Source organism: Rosa rugosa, chromosome 4 (assembly GCF_958449725.1).
Source record: "Rosa rugosa chromosome 4, drRosRugo1.1, whole genome shotgun sequence".
Taxonomy (NCBI): domain Eukaryota; kingdom Viridiplantae; phylum Streptophyta; class Magnoliopsida; order Rosales; family Rosaceae; genus Rosa; species Rosa rugosa.
In genome coordinates this window covers 22,360,408-22,386,976 of record NC_084823.1, presented here as the reverse complement: position 1 = coordinate 22,386,976, position 26,569 = coordinate 22,360,408, and the positions used below count along the sequence as shown (strand labels likewise).

General features: G+C 36.8%; 1 protein-coding gene and 1 long non-coding RNA gene across 2 annotated transcripts; one reads left to right on the top strand and one right to left on the bottom strand.

Moving 5' to 3' along the window:
* Positions 1–13,804: 13,804 nt before the first annotated feature.
* On the bottom strand, positions 13,805–14,331 carry LOC133742219 (uncharacterized). Its single transcript, XR_009862432.1, has 2 exons — positions 14,241–14,331; positions 13,805–14,160 (listed from the first exon to the last, which is right to left on the bottom strand). It is a non-coding gene; the product is annotated as an uncharacterized LOC133742219 (long non-coding RNA).
* An 8,128-nt stretch (positions 14,332–22,459) lies between these two features.
* Positions 22,460–23,273, top strand: LOC133744521 (L10-interacting MYB domain-containing protein-like). Its single transcript, XM_062172617.1, has 2 exons — positions 22,460–22,621; positions 22,713–23,273. Exons 1-2 carry the CDS (start codon positions 22,460–22,462, stop codon positions 23,271–23,273), a joined length of 723 nt encoding a protein of 240 aa, XP_062028601.1.
* The last annotated feature ends 3,296 nt before the right edge of the window (positions 23,274–26,569 follow it).

Genomic DNA, 26,569 nt, shown 5'->3' with positions numbered 1-26,569 from the left:
ATCTCTTATATGTTTATCTTATGTGGTTCGAAACATTTATTAGGATTTACATGTAATTGGTGCTAGATTTAGGTTAACAATTCACCTAATAGTTTTGTAACCCTAAATCAAAAGTAGTAAAGGCTTTGGACAAAAGTCGAAATCAATTGAAGAGGATTGCAAATAGATGAACTTATTCATACTAGGTTGTGCACTGAAGTTGATAACCTTTCTTTATGCTTATTGCATTGAACATGTCTTGATTAGCTAGCTTTCTAGACTTTGATTGCATATTTAATAGGATTGATCTAGGTGCTTTCATTTAGATTAATTAGTTCAGGAAAGTAAAATATGGAAAATCATTTGCTTTGAATGTTTCACATGATCAACTTCTCTCTCATGACTTAGATGATCAACTATAGGATTTTAATTGAATTCAATCATATGAATTTGGTTTTGATCTTTGTTCCTTGCGTTCCACCCTTGTATATATGTTTTTGTAATTTCTTTCTTTTATTTATTTTAATTTTCGAAACCCTAATCCTACCCCCTTTGTTTCGTTACTTTGTATATATTCTTCGTTTTATTTTTAAATAATACTTTATACTTATATTAATTCTTTATTTGTTTTACAATGACAAGTGTACCCTCAATCCCTGGCTTGAACGATCCCTATTTACTATATACTAACGATGACATTTTTCAGGGTTAAATTGCGCGCTTGCTTTTAGGCGTGTCACTTCGAGCAATTGTCATGGATAGTTACCTTTTATATGACAAGCATCTACTCCGACAACTGGCCTACAACCTTCTTTCCACCCCCTTTTGCATGCATCAAAATAAACATAAAATCTCTTGAACTTTCTAACATTTCCCTTCATTTCAGTCATCATCTTCACAATAGAATTATGATTGGTCTTCCTTAATAGTTAATATTGCAGCATATGACTCCAACATGTTGCACTGGTCTGCCTCACTTCCTTCATTTAGTTCTGTAGCCTCTCTTCTAGCCCTTATGACTTGTATATGAGTGAGATTTTGGACCATAGTCAACTCTAACCCTTTCCTCCAAATGTAAGGATCAGCATTAAAAACGTGCATATTCTTTACTAATGAGGGTGGATATTAGGGCTGGGCACGGGCAGGGACGAGCCGAAATCTTGCTAATCTCGATCCCGGGCCCGGAATTATTAGTCGGGACGGGCTGGGACGGTTAAGGCTATTTTGAGAAGTGATCTCGACAGGCCCGAACCCGATCGGTACCGGGTCGGGACCGGGCCCAATCCGGGACAAACCCGAAAGAGAGAGAAAAAAAAAAAAAAAGAGAAGAAGAAGACAGGTTCCTGAAATTTCCCAGTTTGCATTTCTTCTTTTCCATTACTTCAACTCTGCAATCAAATGACCATTTCAAAGAGAACAAGCAAGAGTGCAATCCCCCAACTGATCTTATTCAATAAATCAAGCACATTATGAACTATGAAGTATGAACAACATTAAAATCTAAAAGCCTAAAACTGAAGAAGAAAAAAGACCAAACGCCCATGAACTTGCCGAGCGGCGAGTAGTAGATCTTGTCGAGGGCCACCATGAGGAGCAGGAATTGGATGGCCTGGATCGGCAGGGTCAGGTCGAAGCCGTAGAGCGCCGCCTTCTTGGTCTCAGTGGCAAGGGACGACCAGGCGACGGAGAGGGAGGTGGTAGCAATTAAGGAGAGGGATTTGAGGGATTGGAGGAGGTGGGTTTTGGTGAGCTTGGGGATGGAGATTTGGACGCAGCGAGGAGGCCATTATCATGTTGGCCATGGCGAGATGAGAGCTTGAGCAGCTTCTTCTTCTTCTTCAATGGGGGATTAGATTTGGCTTAGTTTTTGTTTTGATATTTTGGATTTTTTTGAGGGTCTGTGTAATTTGTGTGAGTGGAAATATTGGAGAAGGGGTTATGGTTTCTAACTTTCTAGGGAGAAATAGAGAACTGGGGATTATGGTTTCTATGGAGAGAACCAGAAAATGGCTGAATGAGAGAGAATAGGGAGATCGGGTTTAGGTGTGTAGAATGGGCTAAAACAAATTGTGATCAAGTGTGGTGGAGTACATGTTAAACCTTAGACTTGACTACATGGACCAATTACACTCAGCCACATTGAATAAATAATGAAAGATTTTATTTATTTAATAATTCGGTACGGGACGGGATCTAACGGGATTTATTGGGCTAGTCCCGATCCCGGACCCGTTTCTCTCAGGACGGTACGGGACGGGCCCAAACAGTAAAATTTAAATTTTAATCCCGGCCCGTCCCGGCACTTTTCGGGCCGGTTTCGGTACGGTATCGGGCTTTCGGTTTTAGGTGCCCAGCCCTAGTGGATATGCATAATTTAATTCTATCAACAACTGGACAGTTCTTGTGTTCCAAATGCAATGACTTAATTGACACCGCATGTGATTTCTTAGAGATAAATACTGCATATATCCAAAATGGGCAAGGTTTTCTTTCCTCTTCCCTTTCTTTGTCCCATATATGACTTCAAGTTTCTTAGTTGTGTTCTTTTGAAAGGTTAACTTGTAACCATTCTTCAAAGCAAATTTTCTAACTGCATCCTTAAATTGAGTAGAATCAACAAACACTAGACCTAATTCAAAGTGTGGCTCCGTTAGATCTCTTTTTGGTACCCAAGTCCTCCTTTAACTTTCTTTTTATTTTTCTTTTTCTTCTTGTTACTATTTTTTTTTCATATAGATTTCATACGGGTTAGGTTTTGTCTTGCGTCTCCTTCAGATGTTGTTTGACGCCATATACAAAAACCGCAATGAGATCATTGTTGATAAGGAGAAGAAGGTTCTGGAACCAAAGCAAGTGACAAACGCTGTGATTCTGAGCACTATTGCAACATCCGAAATATATTCGGTGGATGCTAAGCCATGATATGGCAATGACGTCGAAGATGGTAAAGATGGAAGTAAGGACGATGATGGTGATGGACATTAGTGTGTGGAGTTGGTGGTGGATGTGGATGCTTCGAGTGACCTCCAACTGAAATCTGATGAACCATGTGCAGTGTGAGGTTCAAGTGTAACTGGGACCACACGTCAGACTTGATCTATATAAATAATAGATCTTTTGTTCCAAAATAATTACAACATATATATGACATTGTAATTTTTGCATGGTTCCAAAATTTCATAATCACTATCAATAAATCCATCTTCATCAACCACTTTGACATACTCATCTTTAGCAACACTTCCACCACCTCTATCAACCACTTCTACAAGTTCAAGTCCACTTAAATGCACATCTTTCCAACTGTGACATGTCAAGCTCTACATAGCCTACAACATATAGTGGTCTACCCTTTACCTTTAGCTTGAACTCTATATGTGCCTATGTGGTATAATTTCCTCAAAGTTTTCAAAACATCATTATTGTTAGAAAGCTCACATGCCTCGGGGGTACAATTCAGTAAGTTTTGGATTTATGCTTGTAATTTTTAATTGATGGGGTTTTGGTTTTAGTTTTATGTCTCCCACGTTGTATGTTTTGAATGATAAAAATAAAAGTGTGGGGATGAGCCTCCCACTAGGTTCCAAACCTAAAATATATATATATAGAAGTTCGGAAATTTATAAGTACTTATCAGCCCACCCATTTTCATATCCTGATTCTGCCACTGTATGTCATGTCCTTATATCCAAATCCTAAATTTATAAATTGTAAGTTTACCGTTACAGTCATTTTCCATCTCACTGCTTCCTTATATCAACTTCCTATATTCTTAAAAATTGCATATTTACTCCCTACAATCATATTCCCATCTCACTTGATCTATTTTTCTAAATTGCACATCATGCCCTTGTAACCATTTCCTATATTTCTTTAAATTGCACGCCAACCTATATACACTTAACGATTCTTTCTATGCCTTATGAGCACACATCCCAATATATATATATATATATATATATATATATATAGGGAGCAAGCCTAGCACGATTATACGAAATTGCATGATATACCCTTATCATGCATGTCTTAATCGCAAAGAAATTTCATGGCACTTCCCCTAAGATAAGCCACATTTTTAACAAGTCAAGGCATGAGCATCAGGCCATAACTCTAGCATGCATGCCACATTTATAGAAAATTACATGATGCAACCTTATTATGAATGTCATAAATGGAACATGCTCTTAAAGGCAAGCCACAGCCTCGACAAACAAAGCTACAAGCAAGCATGCCAAATTATTTTAAGCACTAAAAGCAATAGTTCTTTGGTGAACACTCTCCAAACTAATGAGTGACATTTGACCAAGTACTGTAATAGAGGAAATTCGTTGTATTATGAAGGAAGTACAATTTGTCTCACATGGTGAAGATTCTTCAAATTTTTGTTGATTATGTCACTCGCTACATGCAACCCACATAATCAAGGGGGCTAATGTTGATATATGAAATGTAAACCTAATTTTTGTGGAGAGTTCTAAGGTCGAAGATTGGGTCTAGACTCGATCTAAGGCCAATTGTATCAATATTGGGTCAATAAGTGAAGCCTAGAGTAATAAGCTTGATTATTCACTTACTATGCTATCTTGTTCATGCCTAAGAAGCTGGGCTTATCACAAGATTTGTATTTAGAGCCTATAGGAGGCAAGTCATGCCATGCCTAATAATAAGCAAGGGACATCACAAAGGCCAAGCCCCTCCCTAGGACAAAATCACACAAAGCTCATTTGAGAGTTAGGCCAAGCCACGCTCAGACATGCCCAATCTCACATAGACAGTCCTCCATTACCAGGAACACTCTCTTTTATGGGCACACTGTCTCTCATGAATGTCCCTTGATAACCACATGCTTACTCAAGACAAGCACATGCTAACATATGTTATGCAAAGTTCTACACGTGAATTCTCGATGACATGCCTTGACTCCCTTATTACAACATGCCACACGACCGACTAGCATCGTGGACCTAGGCCACTAGGCCAAAATAGGGCTTATTAATTAGTGGGTTGTGGTGTAGAAAGTCACAGGATTTTGCAAGGCCAAATGTCAAGTGTCCAACGAGTCTTGGGAGTTGAGGACCAAACTTGAATTTGGGTTTGCCGCATACAAGCTAGTAACAGATACCTCATCTCATCACCCTATTGGCTTAGAAAGCATCTTAAATCACAACCCACCTTAAGCCAAAACCTATGCTTCCCCAATTTTCACATTATAAGCTTAAGACAAACCCAAGACCAAAATCTGTTTCAAACCTTTAACCAGGAATAGCTTGATAAGAAATTGAGATTAGTATTCCCAAGAGAGTAATGACAAAGGGTAAATGAAATCCTGAATCGCTGCTTGATTTTTACACCCTTTCAGCTTAGGGCTTAAAAACAAAGAATTAATACAAGTATAAAGTATTATTTACAAAAATAAAACAAAGAGTAAAAATATATACAAGTAAACACAAATAAGGGGGTTTTAGAATTATAAAATCAAAAGTTAAAATAAATAAAATAAAGAAAACGTAAAAACATATATACAAGGGTCGAACGCAAGGAACAAAGATCAAAACCACATTCATATGCAAGAAATCCAATTACAATTCCTGTAGTTGATTATTTATGTCATGAGAAAGAAGTTGACCATGTGAAACGTTAGTAAGCAAACGATTTCCCATTTTTTACTTTTCTTGAATAATTGATCTAAGTGAAAGCACCTAAATCAATCATATTGAACATGCAATCATAGTCTAGAAAGCTAACTACTCAAGAACACATTCAACGCATGACAAACAAAGAAAGGATGTCAACCAAAGTGCACAACCTAGTATGAAAAAGTTCATCTATTTGTAATCATCCTTAATTGATTTCGACTTTTGTCCAAAGCCTTTACTACTTATGAAATAGGTTCACAAAACTATTAGGTGAATTGTTTACCTAAATCTAGCTCCAATTACATGCATATATCCTAAGTTGGCCACCAAAGAACATAAACATGCAAAAGTTTTCTGTAATCCAAAATCAATCAAGCAATCTCACAAAAGCAACATAGAATCAACATATAGAAATCACAACTTTATTTCAAAACATATAAATGGGCTTTAAACTTTGCCCTAAACGTTTATGTTAACTAGATATCAAGTTCATACGAATTCAAAACAAAGAAAACCTAAAAAGTTACAAGGAATAGGATGGAATTACATTGTGAATGGAGATGCTGATGGAGAGCTTGAGACGTTGGACTTGGATCTTGAAAGCAAGGCTCCAAAGTTTCACGACACAAGGTGGATGATGGTGGCTAGGAGGCTTCATAGCTTCTTCTTCTCCTCTTCTCTTTGCTTGAAGACGCAGAGACTTGAGAACTAGAGAATGGAGAGAGAGCTTTTGGACGTTTGGAATTTTTCTGAGGGGAGAGGTGTGTGGTGTGGTATGGTGTAGTGATGCTCCTATTTATAGGAGGATGACAACTTGGTCTCCAAGTCTTCATGAATCTTCTATTAATTTCCTAGGAATTATCTGCTCATGCCACACAGCTTCAACCAATCAAATAATGTCACGTCAGCTATGCTATGTCATCCAACCAATCAGAAGTCTTCAAATTATCACCTTGATTGTAGGGAGATTATTTTTCCATTAATTACATGATTATTTTCTGATTTATCTCCTTAATTTCGGCCAAGGATGGAGTGTGGAGCTCAAGAAATGTATCTGGACCTGTTCTCAACCTTTTTGTTTGTTGTAATCCCTTGAATTTCTCCAAGATAAGTTCAAAACGCCACTTTCCAGAATCTTCTTTTATTTTCATGACAAATCATGTATTTATCCCCCAAAATTACTCATTTTACCTCCAAGACCCCTATAATATCTAGGGTTTTGCCGAAAATTCCCAAGTATTCTAGAAGAATCTTCAGTTTTGAGTCATTGTGAAGCTACATGGTCTCCTAGTGCCCTCAGGTTTCCTAGCCTCATCAGGATTCCTACTTTGACTAGTATTCCTAGTCGGACCAGGAATACTCCATTTCTTCATTTCAGCTCATTTTTGCATCCTTTCTGCCTTGCCTTTGTCATCTCCAACATCTCACATCCTTCTCATGTGTCTTTAATTAAGCTCATTTCCTTGTCATTTTCTTTGATGTACCTAGAAAGTAGAAACTAAATTAAAAATGATTAAGTAAATGAAATAACTAAGCAAAATATGGGGAGTTAAATATTAAAACGTCACATAAAAATGCTCCTATCATTGGTATGGTTACATAATCAAAAAACAAAATTATGTATTTTAATAGCATATCTTAGCATGTATGACCATTTTGATAATTATACCTAGCGAAAGCACTTTTGCCTTGCAACTTACCAAACACTCAGAAATTATTTTTCGTTATCACAACACTTTTAAAAACAGTTTACCAAACACTCAGCTGCTTCTTCTCACAGCAAGTTCGGAAGTGCTTCATCTCACAGCAAGTTCAGAAGTGCTTCTTCTCACAACACAACAATCCCAAACTAAGCCTAAGTCCTTTTTTTTTTTTTCGATACCGCATACTTGGAGCCTCGCCTTTACATGCAACAAGGTCTATCTTAAGAAAGACTTTGAGCTTAGTCTCATAACTTATGGGGGAGATTGGATCATCAAGCCCAACAACAACAAGCCTCTGAGTCCTTAATTTCGACCCCAACAATTTTCAAATTAAATATGCATGTAGTATTATATATTTGATTATTAAATTGTCATATTGATTTGAATTGATAGTGTTTGAGACTTAATATTAATTTTACGATTTACTTAAGATTTATCGGAAGTATGTTTTCGATGACTTGGTTGAGATTTGAGTATTAATTTGATAATGGTCGAGATTTGATATCGATCTTACGATTTTACTTATGATTTATCGGAAATTATGCTTTTGATAAAATTGAGATTTAAATATTACGAGTTGATGAGTTAAATATAAAACTAGAAAATAATGAGTTTGAGTTCACAGTTATGTAATTGAGGAGGTAAATTACGAAAGATGATGATGTTAGTGCATGCATGAATTACCTGATCGGCAGTACCCTCTAGACAATATTTTGGCCGACATTATCCTCCAATGCGTCATCTGGTCGGCGGTGCTCTCCAAATGGCATGAGATGGTTAGTTAGCGGTATTCTCTAGCCATCGCTCTATAATATATTGATCGGCAGTACCCTCCAATGCGTCATCTGGTCGGTTGTACCCTCCAGATGACATGAGATGGTTAGTCGGCAGTACCTTCTAGCCATCGTCTCCTCATATTTCGGTTGGCAATACCATCCAATGAGATGATTGGTCAGCAGTACCCTATAGTCATCACCTATTTTATGATCAGCGTATTTTAAATGAGATTTCGGAAATTTTGGAAATGATTTTGAGATATTCTATCATGTAAGGATTTAAAATGATTTTTGAGATGATTTACAACATGATTTGAGATTTCAATACCGGAGAATAATTAAGAGTATTTTCACGAGATTTGAAATAGTTTTAGATGCTCGTTTCAGTTAACATTTAAAAGTATTTTTCTTGAACTTATACTACATGCTTGATTTTTATACGAGAGTAAAATTGGAAGAACATTAAACTTCTTGTTTTTACTTTACTTGTAATTATTTATTTTTTGTCCACTCACTCTAACGGTTTTCCTAAATTCTTTTTCCTGGGCTTTTTGGTATTTTGTGCCCAGTCTGTAGATTAGTTTAGGCTAGGTCTGCATAAGAGTTGAAGCATAGTGTTCGCCACTCCCGTTATTGCTGTAGGTTATATGTTTAACTTACTTGTTTCTAATTTCAGTTCATTGTTTAGTTTGCTTTGATAACCAACTTTCAGTGTTATTAATAATAATTTGAGACTTGAAATTTGATTTATCTTTGTGGTTATTAGGAGTGCTTCTTTTATTTCTACAGATTTGGGTAGTCCATTTTAGGAGTAATTCTGCTAAATTTTTGAAAGAATTCTCCTAAGGTGGGCCCCGCAGGCCACTTCGGATTACACCCTGAAATCCGAGGCTGGTCTTGTCAAAGCTGGTAACCTCCATCCATATAAATATAAGCTAAGAACACTGAATAATGAAAGAAAAAACACTAAATCATGTACGCATACTGTGAACTCACGAAGAAACTATATACAACTTCCTGAAAAACTGGTTGGGAGAAAATGATCACTGGAACACCTTATGCATCCAAATTTCTAACCATCATCCAATCTCTCTCATCACACCCCTAGTTCGTTCTCTCTCGTCTCTAACAACTTTCTCTTCCCCTATTCATTCTCAAAGAGCATTCATAGCGACCATGGATCCTTTTTTAGAATCACGAATCGATGGACAACGCAACAAATGGAGATCCAATGGATGCAACTGGATCGATGGAGAATCAGCAATCAAAGGACATATATGCTACAAGAGCCGACGAAATGATAGACGATGTCCTAAACTACAACAAGTTAAAATTGAAGATGTGAATGCCATGACCGTCAAAATGATAGCACATGCAGAGAGATTTAATGTTACCTATTTCTTGGCACTAAACTTTGGATATAGGAGGGATACTGAGGGAGATGTTTAAGGTGTGACCAAGAAGAGAGAATGGCTTTGTAACAAGTAAGCGAGTCAAGCTAAAAAATGGTTCATAATAGAGGGAAGAGTTCTTACTTCTCAGAAAATGACAAGGATAGATTGTAAGGCTATCATTTACAATGAGCATGTAGGAGCTCACATTGTAAAGGCATTCGTTGCCGAACATTCTCACTAGTTATAAACTGAAAACCATATTGCATTCCTGTGCTCACATCGAATTGTCGGCAAACAAGACCCATATTTCTATTGTAGGTTCAACGTAGACAAAGAAGACATGTTAATTAGCAAATATATTTTGGCGAAATGGGCATTCATTAATTGATTATATGTGTTTTGGAAATGTGTTGATATTTGATAACTTAAACAAAAAGCTACTGATCACAGACGCCGCATCAATCTCTCTCCTTCTGACGCCGCCTCACCTGCCTCGCATCAATCTCTCTCCCTCTAATGCTGCCTCACTTGCCTCTCATCACGATTTCAGGTTAGAAATCGAAGCCTCAATCAAGCAAGGCTACTTGGCAGTTTGGATATTCAGGTTAGTTGGGAGATCTAGAAGGAGGAGCATGTCAGTCTCTCTCCCTCTGCTTCGTTCTTATCTTTAATCAAATTGTTGTTATATTGTTTTGATTTTTGTAGTTATGGTAATGATTATCAAAATGGTTAAGTGAATTTGTATGGGCTGTGATGAACTTGATGCACTTTCAATTGGCCCGTTTGAGGTTAATTGAATACACAGAAGAAAATTTGAGAATATTTATGGCTGAAGGAGTAGTATCATACTTGACGTGTTTTCACAAGAATGGATTTTGGTTGGTTTCTAGCTTTGAACTTTTATCAAAATGAAGGCCCTTGTTCGGGTCAATATTAACAAAAAAAAAAAAAATTGGCTTGATTCCATGTTCTGTTAGTTAGATCAACAGTATTAGACATTCTCCTAGGGTGTGAGTTCAGTCTTTCTATGTTTTAGCCATTACTGAGTGGTGTTACAAGTTTTCCTTGTTGAACATAATCAGCATTGTTCTTGAACTAGTAATAGAATAGAAATTACTGGATGCATCAAGTTTTGAAATCATTTTTCACTGGATTCTGTACTTTTGCAGTTCATAATTCTCTCTTTGACTGGATGGGGTCTGCTAATTTTTAGTGGATAGAAGTTTTTACCGGAGGCAAAGGCAAGAAGGAAGAGGTATTTCGAGTTCTTTTAAACCTTGAGCATTATGTTTTTTATTTCTTGGTTACAGTTTGGCCTAGGCGTCAGATATACAAAGCAAGATTTCATTTCAGAGTTGTTTGGATTTGTATTATTGTTAATATGAAATAATGTGTGCAGTGGCTATAAGTCAGTCAAGCACACATGATATGCCTCCTAGTATATAATTGTTTTCCTGAATACCCAATTACCTAGGATGCCGGAAGCATAACTAGAGCGGTCACATTGAATTTCCTTCTTCATATCTCCCTTGTAGTTATTCTCAGCCTTTTCTTTCTCTCTTTTTTCAAATTTTGTCCCCATCCAGGCCTTATGTCTGTGAAATAAGTTGCTGCAAATAGTGCTTTTTTGATGATTTGTAACGATATATAGGAATAAAAAATAAGAAAAGAATGTAAAAGAAGAAGAATAAAATTCTGGCTCAACATCAACTCATTAAGGAATTGTTTCTTTTGGTCCATTTGCTCTCCCCCAAGTGAATGCTTTTGTTGTTATCAGTAGAGTATGGCCTAGGATCACTACATTTTGATAACTATGTAGTAAAAGTTATATCCTGATCAAAGAGATTGAGAAAGTGTAATTTCACTTTTTGGTACAAAGAAGAGGAATTCTTTTAGTAGGATTAGCATGAGGATTTTGGTTGTTGAAGAAATTGGAACAAGAGATAGGTATGTTAATAAAAGGGAAATTTTCAAGAACAGTACATGAACTTAAGGCCACTCCGAATTAAGGTGGCCAACTTTTATATAACCCAACATAAGTACATGAACTATGAAACCCGACACACTTTGTGTACATGCCGTCACTAACACTGTTAACCCTTATGCCATTATTTATTTTTTTTAAGGGGTAATTTAGTACTTTCATATCTCTCTCTCCCTCTCTCTCTCTCTCTCTTTCTGATGCCAACACCTACCAAAACCCATCTTCAAAATTGGATTGAACCAAAAACCCATCTACCTCTTTGAACCAAAAACCCATCAACCTCCTGACGAGATCAAGACGAGTTGGGTGTCTTAGCGATATGGTGTCCATGACGGCAATGCATGGCTAAGTTCCAGTAGGTTTCAGGGCACGTCACCGGCATCAATTGAAGGCGGAGGATATGCACCAGTGAGGTCAGCTATGCAAATATTCGAGAGGACGCCGGAGAAATTTCTTTTCCAGGCTCAAAGGCCAATTGGGATTGTATTTTTAGTCCAATTGGTTAGTGATGGTTTGGTATTTTGATTAGAAAATATGGGTTGGGGGTTGATGTCAGTTTTGTGTATTGGGTTGGAGTGACTGAATGAGTGAGATTGTTGGAATGGTTTATGCGGATTGAAGGATAGATGGAGTTGTTGCGGTTCAAAAATAACAGCAGGATTGGTTGAGGGTATATTTCGGCAATTTGATATTGGAGTGGAGAAGTGTGGAGTTTCTGTTTCCCATTGGTTCGACAACAAAAATTGGTAAGAGATGGTGGTTGTTACTTGTTAGGGTGGGTTTGGGGTGAGGAGTGGACAAGAACGGTGACGAGTTGGGTTTGGATACGGATCTGAAATTGGGGTAAATCTCACGCTTTTGGTGTTTCGACGCCGTGCTTAACGGGTTTTAACGGGGATTGGCGGTTGCGGTGTTCAATTGAGGCCATCGGTAACCAAATCCTCAGTTGGGTTTGATTTGGTTTTGTGGGAAAGCTTGTGAGGCTGAGTCGGAAGCCACTTCCACCACCAAACCCGAAGCCACCGCCACCGCCAAACCTAAAGCCACCCCAATTCTTGATTTTGTGCTGGGATGTACTGAAGGAAGATGGTAAGGAGAGAGAGAATTGGGTGTACAGAGAAGTCTTGGGTGTCCATAGCAATTGCTAGTGTTACATACCAGTTTTTTTTTCAATCAAACTTGAAGAGCGGATTGACCTTGTAAATATGACAGGTGGCACTCTCCATAACAGAGGAGATAACGGCATGTATGGAAGGTAGGTCGGGTTTCAAAGCCCATGTACTTATGTTGGGTTATATAAAAGTTGGTCACCTTAATTCGGAGTGGCCTTAAGTTCATGTACCGTTCTTAAAAATTTCCCTTAATAAAAAGTGAAGATTAACTGTGGCACAAGGCTAAAGCTTTGTTGTGGTATGTTATTTTAGAACTTTGGCAGTTCTGATTACCTTCCTAGTCCCCATTTCCAATGTATTAGAAACTATTTGTTGAATTATTGGAATTGTAGGGAAGGTGGGGCTTGATAGTTGTCTTGTGGTCTTCGTTATTTCGCCTTTTCACTACACCAATTTTTCAATCAGACGACAGTTTTTCACTGTCGTCTGATTATACAGTTTGCTGTTGTCTATCTCAATGCCGTCTGATACATAATCAGACAATACGAAAAAACTGTCGTCTGATAAAGTTTACTACGACAACGACTACACAATTGTCTGTTGTCTGAATACCACGAAGAACAACAGCAATAATACCAAAAACTGTCGTCTGATAAAGTTTACTACGACAGCGACTACACAATTTTCTGTTGTCTGAATACCACGAAGAACAACAGCAATTGGCAACTTAACTCTTGTGCAAAGTAATTTCAGTTGACAGACCCTAGAAGAATATGGACGTGTAATGAAAATTTAGAGAACATTGATTTGTAAAAAACTGTTGTCTGAAGGAAGCTTGTACATCTGCAAAGTAATTGAATGCTATTGACTGACTTTAAACAAGACAAGAGCAAAACTATTAAAGCCATTGTGTATCATTGCTTCATACTTTTGCATCCTAAAATAAACTGTTGTCTGAGATTTTCTTGAACTACAGCTTTCTTGCTTCATGGATCCTTAAAGTCTCTTTTCAACCATATGGCCTCCCAAGATGCTGTAGTAGTTTATCAATTCATACAATTGTAGCTTTTCAATTCTCTGTGGTCTTCGTTTTCATCAGACAACAGATTTTTCTTTCTTTTTTCATCATGTTCATTTGTTAGACAATGGTTTGCTGTTGGTTTTGAATTGTCTGAGATATAAGAGAAGACATACATTCTGTACAATTGAACACATCCTTGATTCCAAAAGCCATTTCATTCATCAGCAATATTCATCCCAACATTTACATAAGAATTAACATTGCCTAAGTGGCTATAACTGCATAAAGCCGGAAAACATAAACGCGTCCACATTGCATTAACCATGCCTATAACTAAAGCAAAAACTAAAACTAGCTAGCAGGAGGCTCATCAAAATACCAAAACAAATGGTAACATAAAGCTAGGATATCCGGTATGTACACCACTTGACATTAAGAAACAGAAAAAATAATGACAAAGGAGTAAATACATCGGCTCGGAGTTCACAGAGTGCTTTTAACATTAGTAAACGCTCTGTCGGATCAAGTCCTTTATAACGTGCTATCTCCTCTCTACAGGGAAAAGAGATTGCCTTTAGTTGATATCACTTTTTGAATCATATTATATATAGTAAATCTAGCTTGTTCAGTACCCTTTAGCTACCACGAGTGGAATCTACCCCTCAGCAACCTGCAGTAATGTAATCACATACCAGTTTTAATCATGAATTACCACTCTGACATATATTGCTGGAACATAAATCTCTTCCTTTGTACAAATAGAACTTCCTTCATAGCTCATATATTGCTGGAACATATTGAGAAGAGATACAATTGAAAGACTGTGACCAAGCCTGCTCAAGCAAATTAACATTTAGTAGTATATCCTAGCTTTATGTCTTAGAACACCACTTGACACCATTTAACAATTTCAATTTGGTAGTGAAGGGAGATATAAGTTAGAGCAAATTTGGTGGAAAACTAAAATAACTTGTTGCAAGTTATAAAACCACATGAGTTCCAAAAGTTCATGTTTTGTTCGTGTACACTGCAGAAAGTAAAGAGAAATTAGTTTATGGTGAATCATGACAATTAAAGGACGTAAATCATTGGATTACTTGAGCATCACAGAAAGCAATTCATTTAGTACCTGTGCAACTCAAATGGAGTTTTGAGTAGCACCTGCAACAATGAAAAGTTTCATTCTTAGTCATCATAAATAGCAACTTAAGATATCCACAATAACAACATTGAAATCCAAAACCAAGTGTAATCCATGTTTTACCTCCAGCAATGTACTCCATGTTAGGGTTAGAAGCAAGTTCCTCATACCTGAGATATACATCCATGTTTGCGGGTTAAGATTTCATTGCATATCATCAACAAAAGAAAATGTTCATACACAAAAGAGTGGTGTAGATAATATAATTAATGTTATCTGCAGCTACAAAAGTTTCCAGCAGTACCATATAATTGACGCACCTATAAATGTTTCCAGCGTTCACCCTTTTAGCTAACTAAACTCCTCTGTGCTTATTCCATGATATATCTAGTTTGACCCAATTTGCCTCTCCCTCTCTTCCTTAGTTTTCTACTCAAATTAGAGCCAAGACAAACACAGTAAGAGCAAACACTAGGTGCTTCAATTACAAATACAAAACCACACATAGACATAGCAAACTGAACTTAAGTAATTCTCAAATGCACAAAACAGCATGACAATTTGTCAAAGCTAACACCTTTGGATAGTGTAGTGTTTTTACTTCACAAAAGAAAAAAAGAAGAAGAGAAGATAGTATGAAATAATCAACATCCACTGGATACTTACTGTTCTCTCCACCATTCCAACCTTATGTATGGTACTAAGAAGCTCTCCTTTTTCAAATGGGATCAAGGCTTCCACCCATACCATAGAGTCCTGTTAAACAAAAGACATTCTTATCTTTTAACTTATAGGAGCACAAACATGACTCAGAGTATGAAAACGTGGCAGAGAAACAATTAGTACCTTCAATTTTTCCTGGATTGCACTGCAGAAATCATTCAAGCCCTGGCTACTCAGAGCAGATATGCAAACAACATCATCTCTCTTTTCTGCTTCTGTTCTGATGCTGTCAGGATCGCTCACCTTATCAACCTGCAAATATATAGTTGTCTATCATCAATCTTATGTATAGATTGCATATACCATTACTATAGTGAGTATAATTAAGATAACACTTAACATGCAAAGCATTTGTCCAGTAGGCTAAATGGAATCAACAGAATCACTTCCCATCTAATTTAACGATCATCTGACTTAAAAAAAAAAACCCTATTCCACGATCAGCAGATAACATGATAGAGTTGCAATATATTGTTTAGTTACTGAATCACCAAAAAGCAGATTTACTGTACCTTGTTCCACACCATCAACCTTGGTATCGAAGACACATCTAGTTCTGACAAAACTCTGTCCACAGCTTTTATCTGTTGCTCAGCCAGTGGATGACTGAAGTTGATAGCAATATAATAAGAGTTGCCTCGCAATCCACTATAAAGTCCAATTCCAACCAAGAGAATCAGAAATATAGAGGACTTTTAACAAATACAGTAAAGTAGCTACAAAACAAAGGACTGTAAATAATCTACTGAATCTACTGCAAGCATACTCTCAATGTTTCCTTCTCCAGTTAAATCATTCAAGTCCTGAACTAGTTTGTTTCTCTTGTTAGGATCTTCATCACCTGTTCAATTCACGAAGTATTAAACCCTGACTTAACCATTCCAATCACTGTAGAAAAACCTGTTTTGCCAAAAAAATCAAAACCAAAGTAAACAGCATCACCCATATTAGAATCAAAACCAAATTCAATTGAAGAGCAGACCTTTTTGGAGTGGTGGATGATATGAGATGTGTAAGACATATTTAGAGCCAAATCAATTAATCAACTAACCAAAACCCAAAAAAAACTTGTAATAATTATTACCATAAATTCGATTTGGTGATGGCGGTGGATGATACGGGCGAAGAATGGTGTTTCGGGTTCTGGAGCTCTTCAATGGCATCACGAAGGCGTCAAAGGTAGGCGGCGAGGTCGGAGGATTGGGGAGAGACAATGACGACAACATTGCGAAGAGGATGAGAGGGTTTAGGCCTGGCATCTGCGGAAGAGTAGATGAAAACAAAATTAAAACTCTAAGATCTCATCCACATAATTAAGGAATATAAATCGAGCCACTGACATACCATCTAATTCTGATTTGGATGAGAAGAAAGCCACCGCCAGTTAACGCTCTTAGATCGGATCCTCGTTTGAGACCACGGAGAAAGCTCGTAGATCCTGGTGAAAGCAAACCAACGGGGAATCATGAAGAAAACGATTGTTACCCACAGAAAACCAACGGGGAATCTGGAAAGAAGAAAACCCTATAGACAGATCGAGAAGGAGAGAGAATACCCATCCGTAGTGATTGAATTCAACGAAGAAGAGATACAGAGAGAGAGAGCGGTGAGGTTCGGGGCGAGAGAGAGAGCGGTGAGGTTAGGGACTGAGATAGGTTTTGACGAGAGAGACAGAGAGAGAGAGCGGTGAGGTTCGGGGCGAGAGAGACAGAGAGAGAGCGCGCGGGGATGTTTGGGACTTTGGGAAAAAGAGGGAAAAAATTAGGGTTGTTTTGTTAGTAGGAAATTTGGACAAAAGAAAATCAAAAACAAAAAAGAGGGAAATTTTTTTGGGCTAGTGCGAAGATTACGGTTGACCAATTCGATCGGATTCGCCAATATCGTGAAATTTGCTAAATTTTTTACCACACTCATAATTTATTGTAATAATCTCATCCAACGGTCAGTTTTCTAATTTTCTTTGAATTGATAGAGGTTACCCTTTGGAGTGTATGATATATAAATATATATTTATAAAAGTAACTAAGTTTGACATAGTTGATCGAATTCGAAACGAGAACCAAGTTGGCTGGATTTTTTACAACCACCATAAAACATTACAATTTCTCCATCGAGCGGTTGGTTTCTCCAAATTCATTTTTCACTTCATGGTTGCTTTAGAATGAACCTCAACAATTTAAATGCAATGTATAAGTCATACAAATTTAGGAGGCAAATTGGTATAAGCTAACATATTTGTAATTAAAATTGAAATTTTTATCTTATGTCCAGGCAAGAGGTAAAACCGTCGCAATTGAGCACAAAATTACTACGGCAAAGATTTTCCGTCGCAAATGATAAGGGTTAATCGCGACGGAACATTTTCTGTAGCAATAGGGTGTCAATTGCGACGGCAACTGTTGCCGAAGTAAAAAGGCGAAGCAATTGCAATTGTTTTTAGTAGTGCTAGTCAAAGTCAACAATTAGGCCGATCTGCCATGAATAAGGCGCCCAACGTAGTGGTCAACGCTTTGCACAAGCAAACTTCCCTAAGGGGAGCGGCACCATGCGCGGACAAACGTTGTGGAATTTTGACATCCGTAAGTAGACCCCCTACCCATGAGAGTGTGGGAGCTGAAAGATAAAAAAAAGTGAATTGCCAAGGACCGGTTAAGAGCATATTTGTTTTATGTTCTATTTAGGGTATTGAGTTGACGGGGTAGATCGAGGTCCAACCGAATGCGGAAATTATTGAAATTTCTACCACTAACATATATTCATATGCAAACAACATCCAGCGGTTCATTTTAAAAAATTCCATTTCGTCCCCCATTTTGCTCATGGAGGGTAACAAGCCTAATAAACTAGTTATACATTACAAGACATAAGAATTATGTGCGATCCAAAAAATTTGAAATGAAAATCGATCAATCGGAAAATTCTTATATGTTTATACAATAGTGATAGGTATTGTGTAAAGAAATTAGGCCGATCCGCCGTGAATAAGGCACCTAACGGAGCGGTCAACGCTTTGCACAAGCAAACTTCCCTAAGGGGAGCGGCACCATGCGCGGACAAACGTTGCAGAATTTTGACATCCGTAAGTAGACCCCCTACCCATGAGAGTGTGGGAGCTGAAAGATAAAAAAAAGTGAATTGCCAAGGACCGGTTAAGAACATATTTGTTTTATGTTCTATTTAGGGTATTGAGTTGACCGGGTAGATCGAGATCCAAAAGGAGGAGGAAATTGCTGAAATTTCTACCACTAACATATATTCATATACAAACAACATCCAGCGGTTCATTTTAAAAAATTCCATTTCGTCCCCCATTTTGCTCATGGAGGGTAACAAGCCTAATAAACTAGTTATACATTACAAGACATATAAGAATTATGTGCGATCCAAAAAATTTGAAATGAAAATCGATCAATCGGAAAATTCTTATATGTTTATACAATAGTGATAGGTATTGTGTAAAGAAATTAGGCCGATCCGCCGTGAATAAGGCACCTAACGGAGCGGTCAACGCTTTGCACAAGCAAACTTCCCTAAGGGGCTCCGGCACCATGCGCGGACAAACGTTGCGGAATTTTGACATCCGTAAGTAGACCCCCTACCCATGAGAGTGTGGGAGCTGAAAGAAAAAAAAAGTGAATTTCCAAGGACCGGTTAAGAACATATTTGTTTTATGTTCTATTTAGGGTATTGAGTTGCCGGGTAGATCGAGGTCCAAAAGGAGGAAATTGCTGAAATTTCTACCACTAACATATATTCATATACAAACAACATCCAACGGTTCGTTTTAAAAAATTCCATTTCGTCCCCCATTTTGCTCATGGAGGGTAACAAGCCTAACAAACTAGTTATACATTACAAGACATATAAGAATTATGTGCGATCCAAAAAATTTGAAATGAAAATCGATCAATCGGAAAATTCTTATATGTTTATACAATAGTGATAGGTATTGTGTAAAGAAATTAGGCCGATCCGCCGTGAATAAGGCGCCTAACGGAGCGGTCAACGCTTTGCACAAGCAAACTTCCCTAAGGGGAGCGGCACCATGCGCGGACAAACGTTGCGGAATTTTGACATCCGTAAGTAGACCCCCTACCCATGAGAGTGTGGGAGCTGAAAGATAAAAAAAAGTGAATTGCCAAGGACCGGTTAAGAGCATATTTGTTTTATGTTCTATTTAGGGTATTGAGTTGACCGGGTAGATCAAGGTCCAACCGAATGCGGAAATTATTTAAATTTCTACCACTAACATATATTCATATGCAAACAACATCCAACGGTTCATTTTAAAAAATTCCATTTCATCCCCCATTTTGCTCATGGAGGGTAACAAGCCTAATAAACTAGTTATACATTACAAGACATAAGAATTATGTGCGATCCAAAAATTTTGAAATGAAAATCGATCAATCGGAAAATTCTTATATGTTTATACAATAGTGATAGGTATTGTGTAAAGAAATTAGGTCGATCCGCCGTGAATAAGGCACCTAACGGAGCGGTCAACGCTTTGCACAAACAAACTTCCCTAAGAGGAGCGGCACCATGCGCGGACAAACGTTGCGGAATTTTGACATCCATAAGTAGACCCCCTACCCATGAGAGTGTGGGAGCTGAAATATCGAAAAAAGTGAATTGCCAAGGACCGGTTAAGAGCATATTTGTTTTATGTTCTATTTAGGGTATTGAGTTGACCGGGTAGATCGAGGTCCAAAAGAAGGAGGAAATTGCTGAAATTTCTACCACTAACATATATTCATATGAAAATAACATCCAGCGGTGCATTTTAAAAAATTCCATTTCGTCCCCCATTTTGCTCATTAAGAAGTTAACATTACATTGGTAAAAAGGTTTCAACTCGACCAATTGATTATTTTTAGTTATGTTGATTACTTGATTTATTTCAAAATTGGTATTACATGAATATATTGTCCAATTTGAAATAATAGCTTTGTAATTATTACAGTTAATTAGTTAACAGTAATTATTGGTAAATATTAAAATACCCATAAGATTATATTAAAATGGCGGCGTTTTTGCCGAATTAACGGTTAATTCTTTAAAAAAAATTATTTTCTTCTTCTCAAAATATGGCTCAATTTTAAAAGACTCATTTCCTAATATGGCAGATTGAAATAATTTTCTACACTTCCATAGTTTTATACATATAACACATGTAATAGAAAATAACAAAAATAAAATATAAATTTTAGGGCCGGGTTAGGGCCGGGCCGGGCCTAGCCCTTACAGGCTCAATCGGGCGGGGCCGTAGGGTAGGGCCGGGCTTTATTTGTGTGACCCATACCCTACCCTAAACGGGCCGGGCAGGCTTAGGGCCCAAGGGCCATATGATGAGGCCTAGGGGAATCTAACTTCAGACAACAGCATTTAGGGTGCATTGTCTGAAGATAATGTGACAACAGATGAATAAAAACAGTTGTGTGAAACCAAATCAGACAATATCTTTTAGCAAGTATTGACTTAAAAGTTATTGCACAACAGACAATGAATAACAGTTGTGTGATTGAACAATCAGACAACATCAAAAATCAACCATTGTCTGAATAAACCTTGGACAACATTGAAATAATAACTGTTGTCTGAATTGATCCATTCAGACAACATCAAAAATCAACCATTGTCTGAATAAACCTTGGACAACATTGAAATAATAACTGTTGTCTGAATTGATCCATTCAGACAACAGCAAAAATAAACCATTGTATGAATGAACCTTGGACAACATCACATAATAACTGTTGTCTGAATTGATTCATTCAGACAACATAAAAAAAATGAACCATTGTCTGAAATGATTTTGCACGACAGCCAAGAAAAAACTATTGTTGGATTCGAAAACTTAGACGACAGAATATTTCTTGCTGTCGTCTGAGTATTTCAGACGATAGTTAAAATGTTTGCTGTCGTCTGATATGTGTTGTCTGATTCCGAAATTGGTGTAGTGTTTGTTTTTCTTCACTATAGCTATTTTATATCTTTTGCTGTATTGTTAAAGTCATTCCCAGCATTTACCATACCAAATACATGTCTATAGTGCTTTAATTCAACTAGGCATTACGCACACAGATAAATAAACCAGATCATAAGGCTACACTAAAAATAAGATGTATATAAGTCTGAAAAACAGAAGTTAGTTTCCATTTTACAAAGAAATATGTATACAAAAATATCAAAGGAAATAATGCACGATAATAGCAGTCACTACAAGTTCCTCTTTTTCTGATTCCTGTTTGGTTCTTTTTCAAAGACTGCAAAGTTCTGCACCTTTGAAAATTAATCATAGAAGTTAAACACCTCAAGATACAGCTAGCATGTTATATATATTCTAATCCGTATTTTTTATTTGATTTTGTTTGGAGTATAATGGCAAAAGAATAATGGACTATTGATTAATTATTTCAGGAGCTCAATCCGGCCAAGTACTAATAGAGCATCGAACCTGTGAGCTGTAAGTTCTATTACTTTTTCTAGAAACTACATATGTAATGTCTTCTCTCTCTCTCTCCACCTTTCTCTTTTGCTTTATTTTGCTCTTGTAAGAATTTGAGGTACTTACTCACTATAACTGCTTTAGAGTAACGCTGATCAGTATCCACTTTCGATCATGAAAACATTATCTGACCTAATGCAAGTTTAAGTTATTCATATTGGGTTTCATACATTTCTGGTTTAAATGTTAATGTTCAATTCTTGTCTGCATAGTCTGTATGGGGCAGAAATGCACCATACACATCCATATCACTGCCTTAGTTTCTTGTTATTGCATCTAAAGCTTATATTCATATCATTGATTATGCATTGGAGTTGGTATTAAAGATTGGGCTGTAAATTTTTGGCTTTTTATCTATGCTAGATGGGAAAAGAGTCGGCTGTTTGGAATGAGGGTTTAGTAGATGTATTTTGTGACTTATGTATCAAGGAGGTGGATAACAATAATCGTCCACATACTCATTTTAATCTGACGGGATGGGAGAATATACTAGAAAACAACTGAAAAATAAATGGGATTCCCTCAAAGATCATTGGAAATTATTGAAAGAATTGATGGGGAAAGAGACCGGTCTTGGGTGGGATCACAGGCGTCAAACTATAGATGCATCCGATGAGTGGTGGCATATCAAGATTGAGGTATGTAAATCAATTTCATTATTTTGGTTAACAATTTTACTTCATTTGAGATACACTGAACATCGTATGATTTATTTATTTTTTTGTCCAGAAAAACAAGGAATATGGAAAGTTAAAGAAAAAGGGAATTGCACCCAATTTTGAAGACAAGTTGGATAAGATGTTCATGGGTATTTCAGCCACTGGTGAGCATGCATATGCAATACCTATCCCTAGAAGTTCACAGCAAGGTGACAATGAGGTGAACCTTGAAGGTAGTGGTGACTTTGAGGACAATGATGATTTGGCCCCCACTTTGCCTAAAAGAAAAAGAAATGAGAAAGTTGAGAAAGGTAAAGGAGTAGTACCAAAAAAAGAAAAGGTGGGAGGTGCTGCTCATTTGGCTAAACAAATTAATCGAATGTGTGAGGCAATTGAGAGTAGAATCACATCAACTTCCATGATCAATAAAAGTGTAGAAGAAGGTGGAGGCACCAGTATTAAGGAAGTGATGAAGGATGTCACCTCATTGCCTAGAGCCGAGCAGAGTACTAGGTTGTGGTTTTTTGCCACTCGACTGTTTTTAAGTCCAGAGAAGAGAGAGATGTATTGCACTATGGAAGAGCCTAACTTGAAGTTGGAGTGGCTGAAATTTGAGATGAACGAAAAATAAGCTTATGTTATGTTTGAAGTTTTATAACGTTGTTTGTTTCAGCATGTTTTTAAATTTTAATTATGAGAATTGAATTTGATTACATGTTTTTCATCATGTGGATATTCATTGGTGGGTTTGAGAGAGTCTACATTACTATACTGCATGTGGATTATAAAAATGTACTTTAGAAATTTTGTTCATTACTGCTTGTTAATGATTTAGTTTATATTTATCATATTTATAAATTCAGTCATTTAAATTTGCAGGTTTTTGGATTGAAATATGAACAATTCGGAAGTAGATGAAGTTGAGGAGGAGATATTCTTACGAAGTGACGGAAGTGTACAGCTTAATGCTCTGCTCATTCAACATTATTACATGAACTATGTTCATAAAATTCCTTGCATGATATCTTCTCAAACAGGTAATAAGTGGATGATGGAAGTATTACAAGGGAATGATAATCGGTGTTACAATGCCTTTAGAATGCAAAATGAAGTATTTTATCGTTTATGTAGTGATTTGGAAGTTAAATTTGGGGTGTTGGGTTTAAACAGAACAAGTCATATTGAAGTTATGAGAATGCTATTGTGCAGAGCCGGCCCTGGGATTTCGGGGGCTCTAGGCGAAAAAAAAAATTGGGGCTCCCTCAGTCTCATTCTCATTCACATTCTCAGTCTCATTCTCATGTACTTGTTCAATTCAAACTTACTGCCATACAAATGATACAATACTATTATCCTAATATTAAACCCAAATGATGGTCAACAAAGTAGAACAATTTTCAATTGATACAACCATACAAGACCATTATCCTAATATTAAACCCACTTTCAATTGATAGTCAGCAAAGCAAAACAATTTTCAATTGATAGTGAACTAGTCAAGTTGATTGTTGATTAGTTCATTGTTTTGTAGTCTCAGTAGCACGGTAGCACAAACAATCAATTTGAGATTAAAGAATAAAGGAGAACCAGAGACTTGTGTTCTTCCTCTCCTATAGTCCTACCGAGTACTCGAGTACCGACCTACCGTCCTACCCAAACACAAATTAAAGAACTCATCTCCCTCTCCCAGTGACCCACAGACCCAGATACGAAAATTAAAGAAGAACTGAAGAACAAGATTAAGTCTTAACATAAAATTATCATCACCCAGAATCCCAGATACAGAAGATAAAATAAGACTGCAATAATGGATGAAGAACAACAGGCCTTCGACCTTTCATTTCTACCCAATTCAAGAAGAACTCGTTTCCTTCTTCCTCCTCGACAAGAGGAAGAGTCGAAGAGGCATGAAATTTGAGCAAGAGAGAATTACCTGGACAAGTTTCGTCTGAAAAGTGAGAAGGAGAGAAATCTGGAGACTGCAGTTCGGCGCAAGACATGCGTCGTTGTTAAGGTGAGAAGAACTGAAGAACAGAAGTCGTTTAGAGGCGATCAAACAATCAAATAAGTTTCAGATAATTTTTTTTTTTTTTTACATATATATAAAAGGAGCTATTTTTTTGTTGGGGCCCATGAAACTGGGGGCCCTAGGCCTGTGCCTATTGGGCCTGTGCCCAGGGCCGGCTCTGCTATTGTGGTGGCTAGGACAGGGATGTGGAAATAGGTCAGTAGGAGAACGATTTCAACACTCCGGTGAAACCGTCTGTAGATATTTCGGACAAGCACTAGATCATTTGTGTAAACTAAGTAAAGATATAATCAAGCCTTTGGAGAATGAATTTAATGGTGTTGCACCGGAGATAATGAGGGATAACATATACATGCCTCATTTTAAGGTATTTGTCATGCGTTACTAGTAAATTATTTCACAATTTAATTACTTATATTAATTGACAAATAACATCATTATTTACAGGATTGCATCGGGGCTATCGACGGAGTGCATATTCCCGCTTCAATAGCTCCTCAAAAACAAATATCGTTCATTGGTAGAAAAGGAATATTACCAACACAAAATGTTATGGCGGTATGTAATTTCGATATGCAATTTATATTTGCATGTGCGGGATGGGAAGGGTCTGCTCATGATACAAGAGTGTTTCTATCGGTACTTCGAGATCCCGAAATGAATTTTCCTAAACCTCCACCAGGTAACTATATTTATTTATAGTTATTTTTAGATCAAATTTTATGATGCTTTGAATGAAGTTTTGTTAAAATTTGATATTTCTTTATTTGACAGGAAAATATTATGTTGTAGATTCGGGATACCCTCAAATGAATGGGTTTTTGGGACCTTACAAAGATCCGAGACAACATTTTCAAGAATACCGTAGGCAAGAACTAAAAAATGAAAAAGAGGTATTTAACCAAACACACTCTTCTCTTAGAAGCGTTATAGAACGCACATTTGGAGTTTGGAAAAAAAGTGGAAGATTTTAAGGGACATGCATGATTATTCATTTAATAAGCAAGTGAAGATTGTCATTGCCACCATGACACTTCATAATTATATACGGAGACATGCACATGGTGATAGATATTTTGTCCGCAGTGAAGAAAGAGAAGGTGGTGGGTTAAGTGGTGGGATAGAAATGGATGATGATGTAGAAGAAGAATATCATGGTCATGGTGCACAAGAAATGGAAACAATAAGAAATAGCATTACTCAAAGTTTGATGAATACGCGTAATAACATGAACATTTAAATATGTTATTTTTTGTGGTTACTTAATGCGAACCAGAAACCAATTGTTATTAATGTTACTAATATATTTGTATAAGTCACATGGTTACCTGGTTACCTTTTATTCTTGATGCGATTGTGCATCTAATTATGTTTTATTGTTTTTTCTTCATTACAGATGCGTTTGTGCATTTCGTTATGTTTATTGTGTTCTTTCGATGTTTTGTGCATCGCTCCATGTACTCCTCAGTTTTCACTTAATATAGTTTGTCGTATTCCTTTCAAAAAAAAAAAAAATATATATATATATATATATATATATATATATATATATTTGTATAAGTTATTTGTAAAATTGTCTAATATTAATCATATGGTTACCATGATTTATAAAATAGTTTTTCTATTGGAACCTCCAAATTTACTCACTTGACCTCTATGCTTTTTACACCTCTTATCAAATTTTCAAATATTAAATTTACTCATTAAACCTCACTAAAGTTCTTCAAATAACCTCACTCATATAATTTTCAAACAAACTAAGATCTTTATAATAAAAAAAACTTTGTCATTTCAATGATTTAATTACTCAATAAATCTTAATTACATCTCCATTCCTTAATCAGACAACATAAATCTCTTATCCAATAAAAAAAAAAATCAAACACAAGGTATTGAGT

Coding starts and splice junctions, on each gene's coding strand:
- LOC133744521 (XM_062172617.1), top strand. CDS start 22,460: ATGGGAGAATATACTAGAAAACAACTGAAAAATAAATGGGATTCCCTC. Junction 22,622..22,712: donor GGTGGCATATCAAGATTGAG/GTATGTAAATCA, acceptor TTTTTTGTCCAG/AAAAACAAGGAATATGGAAA.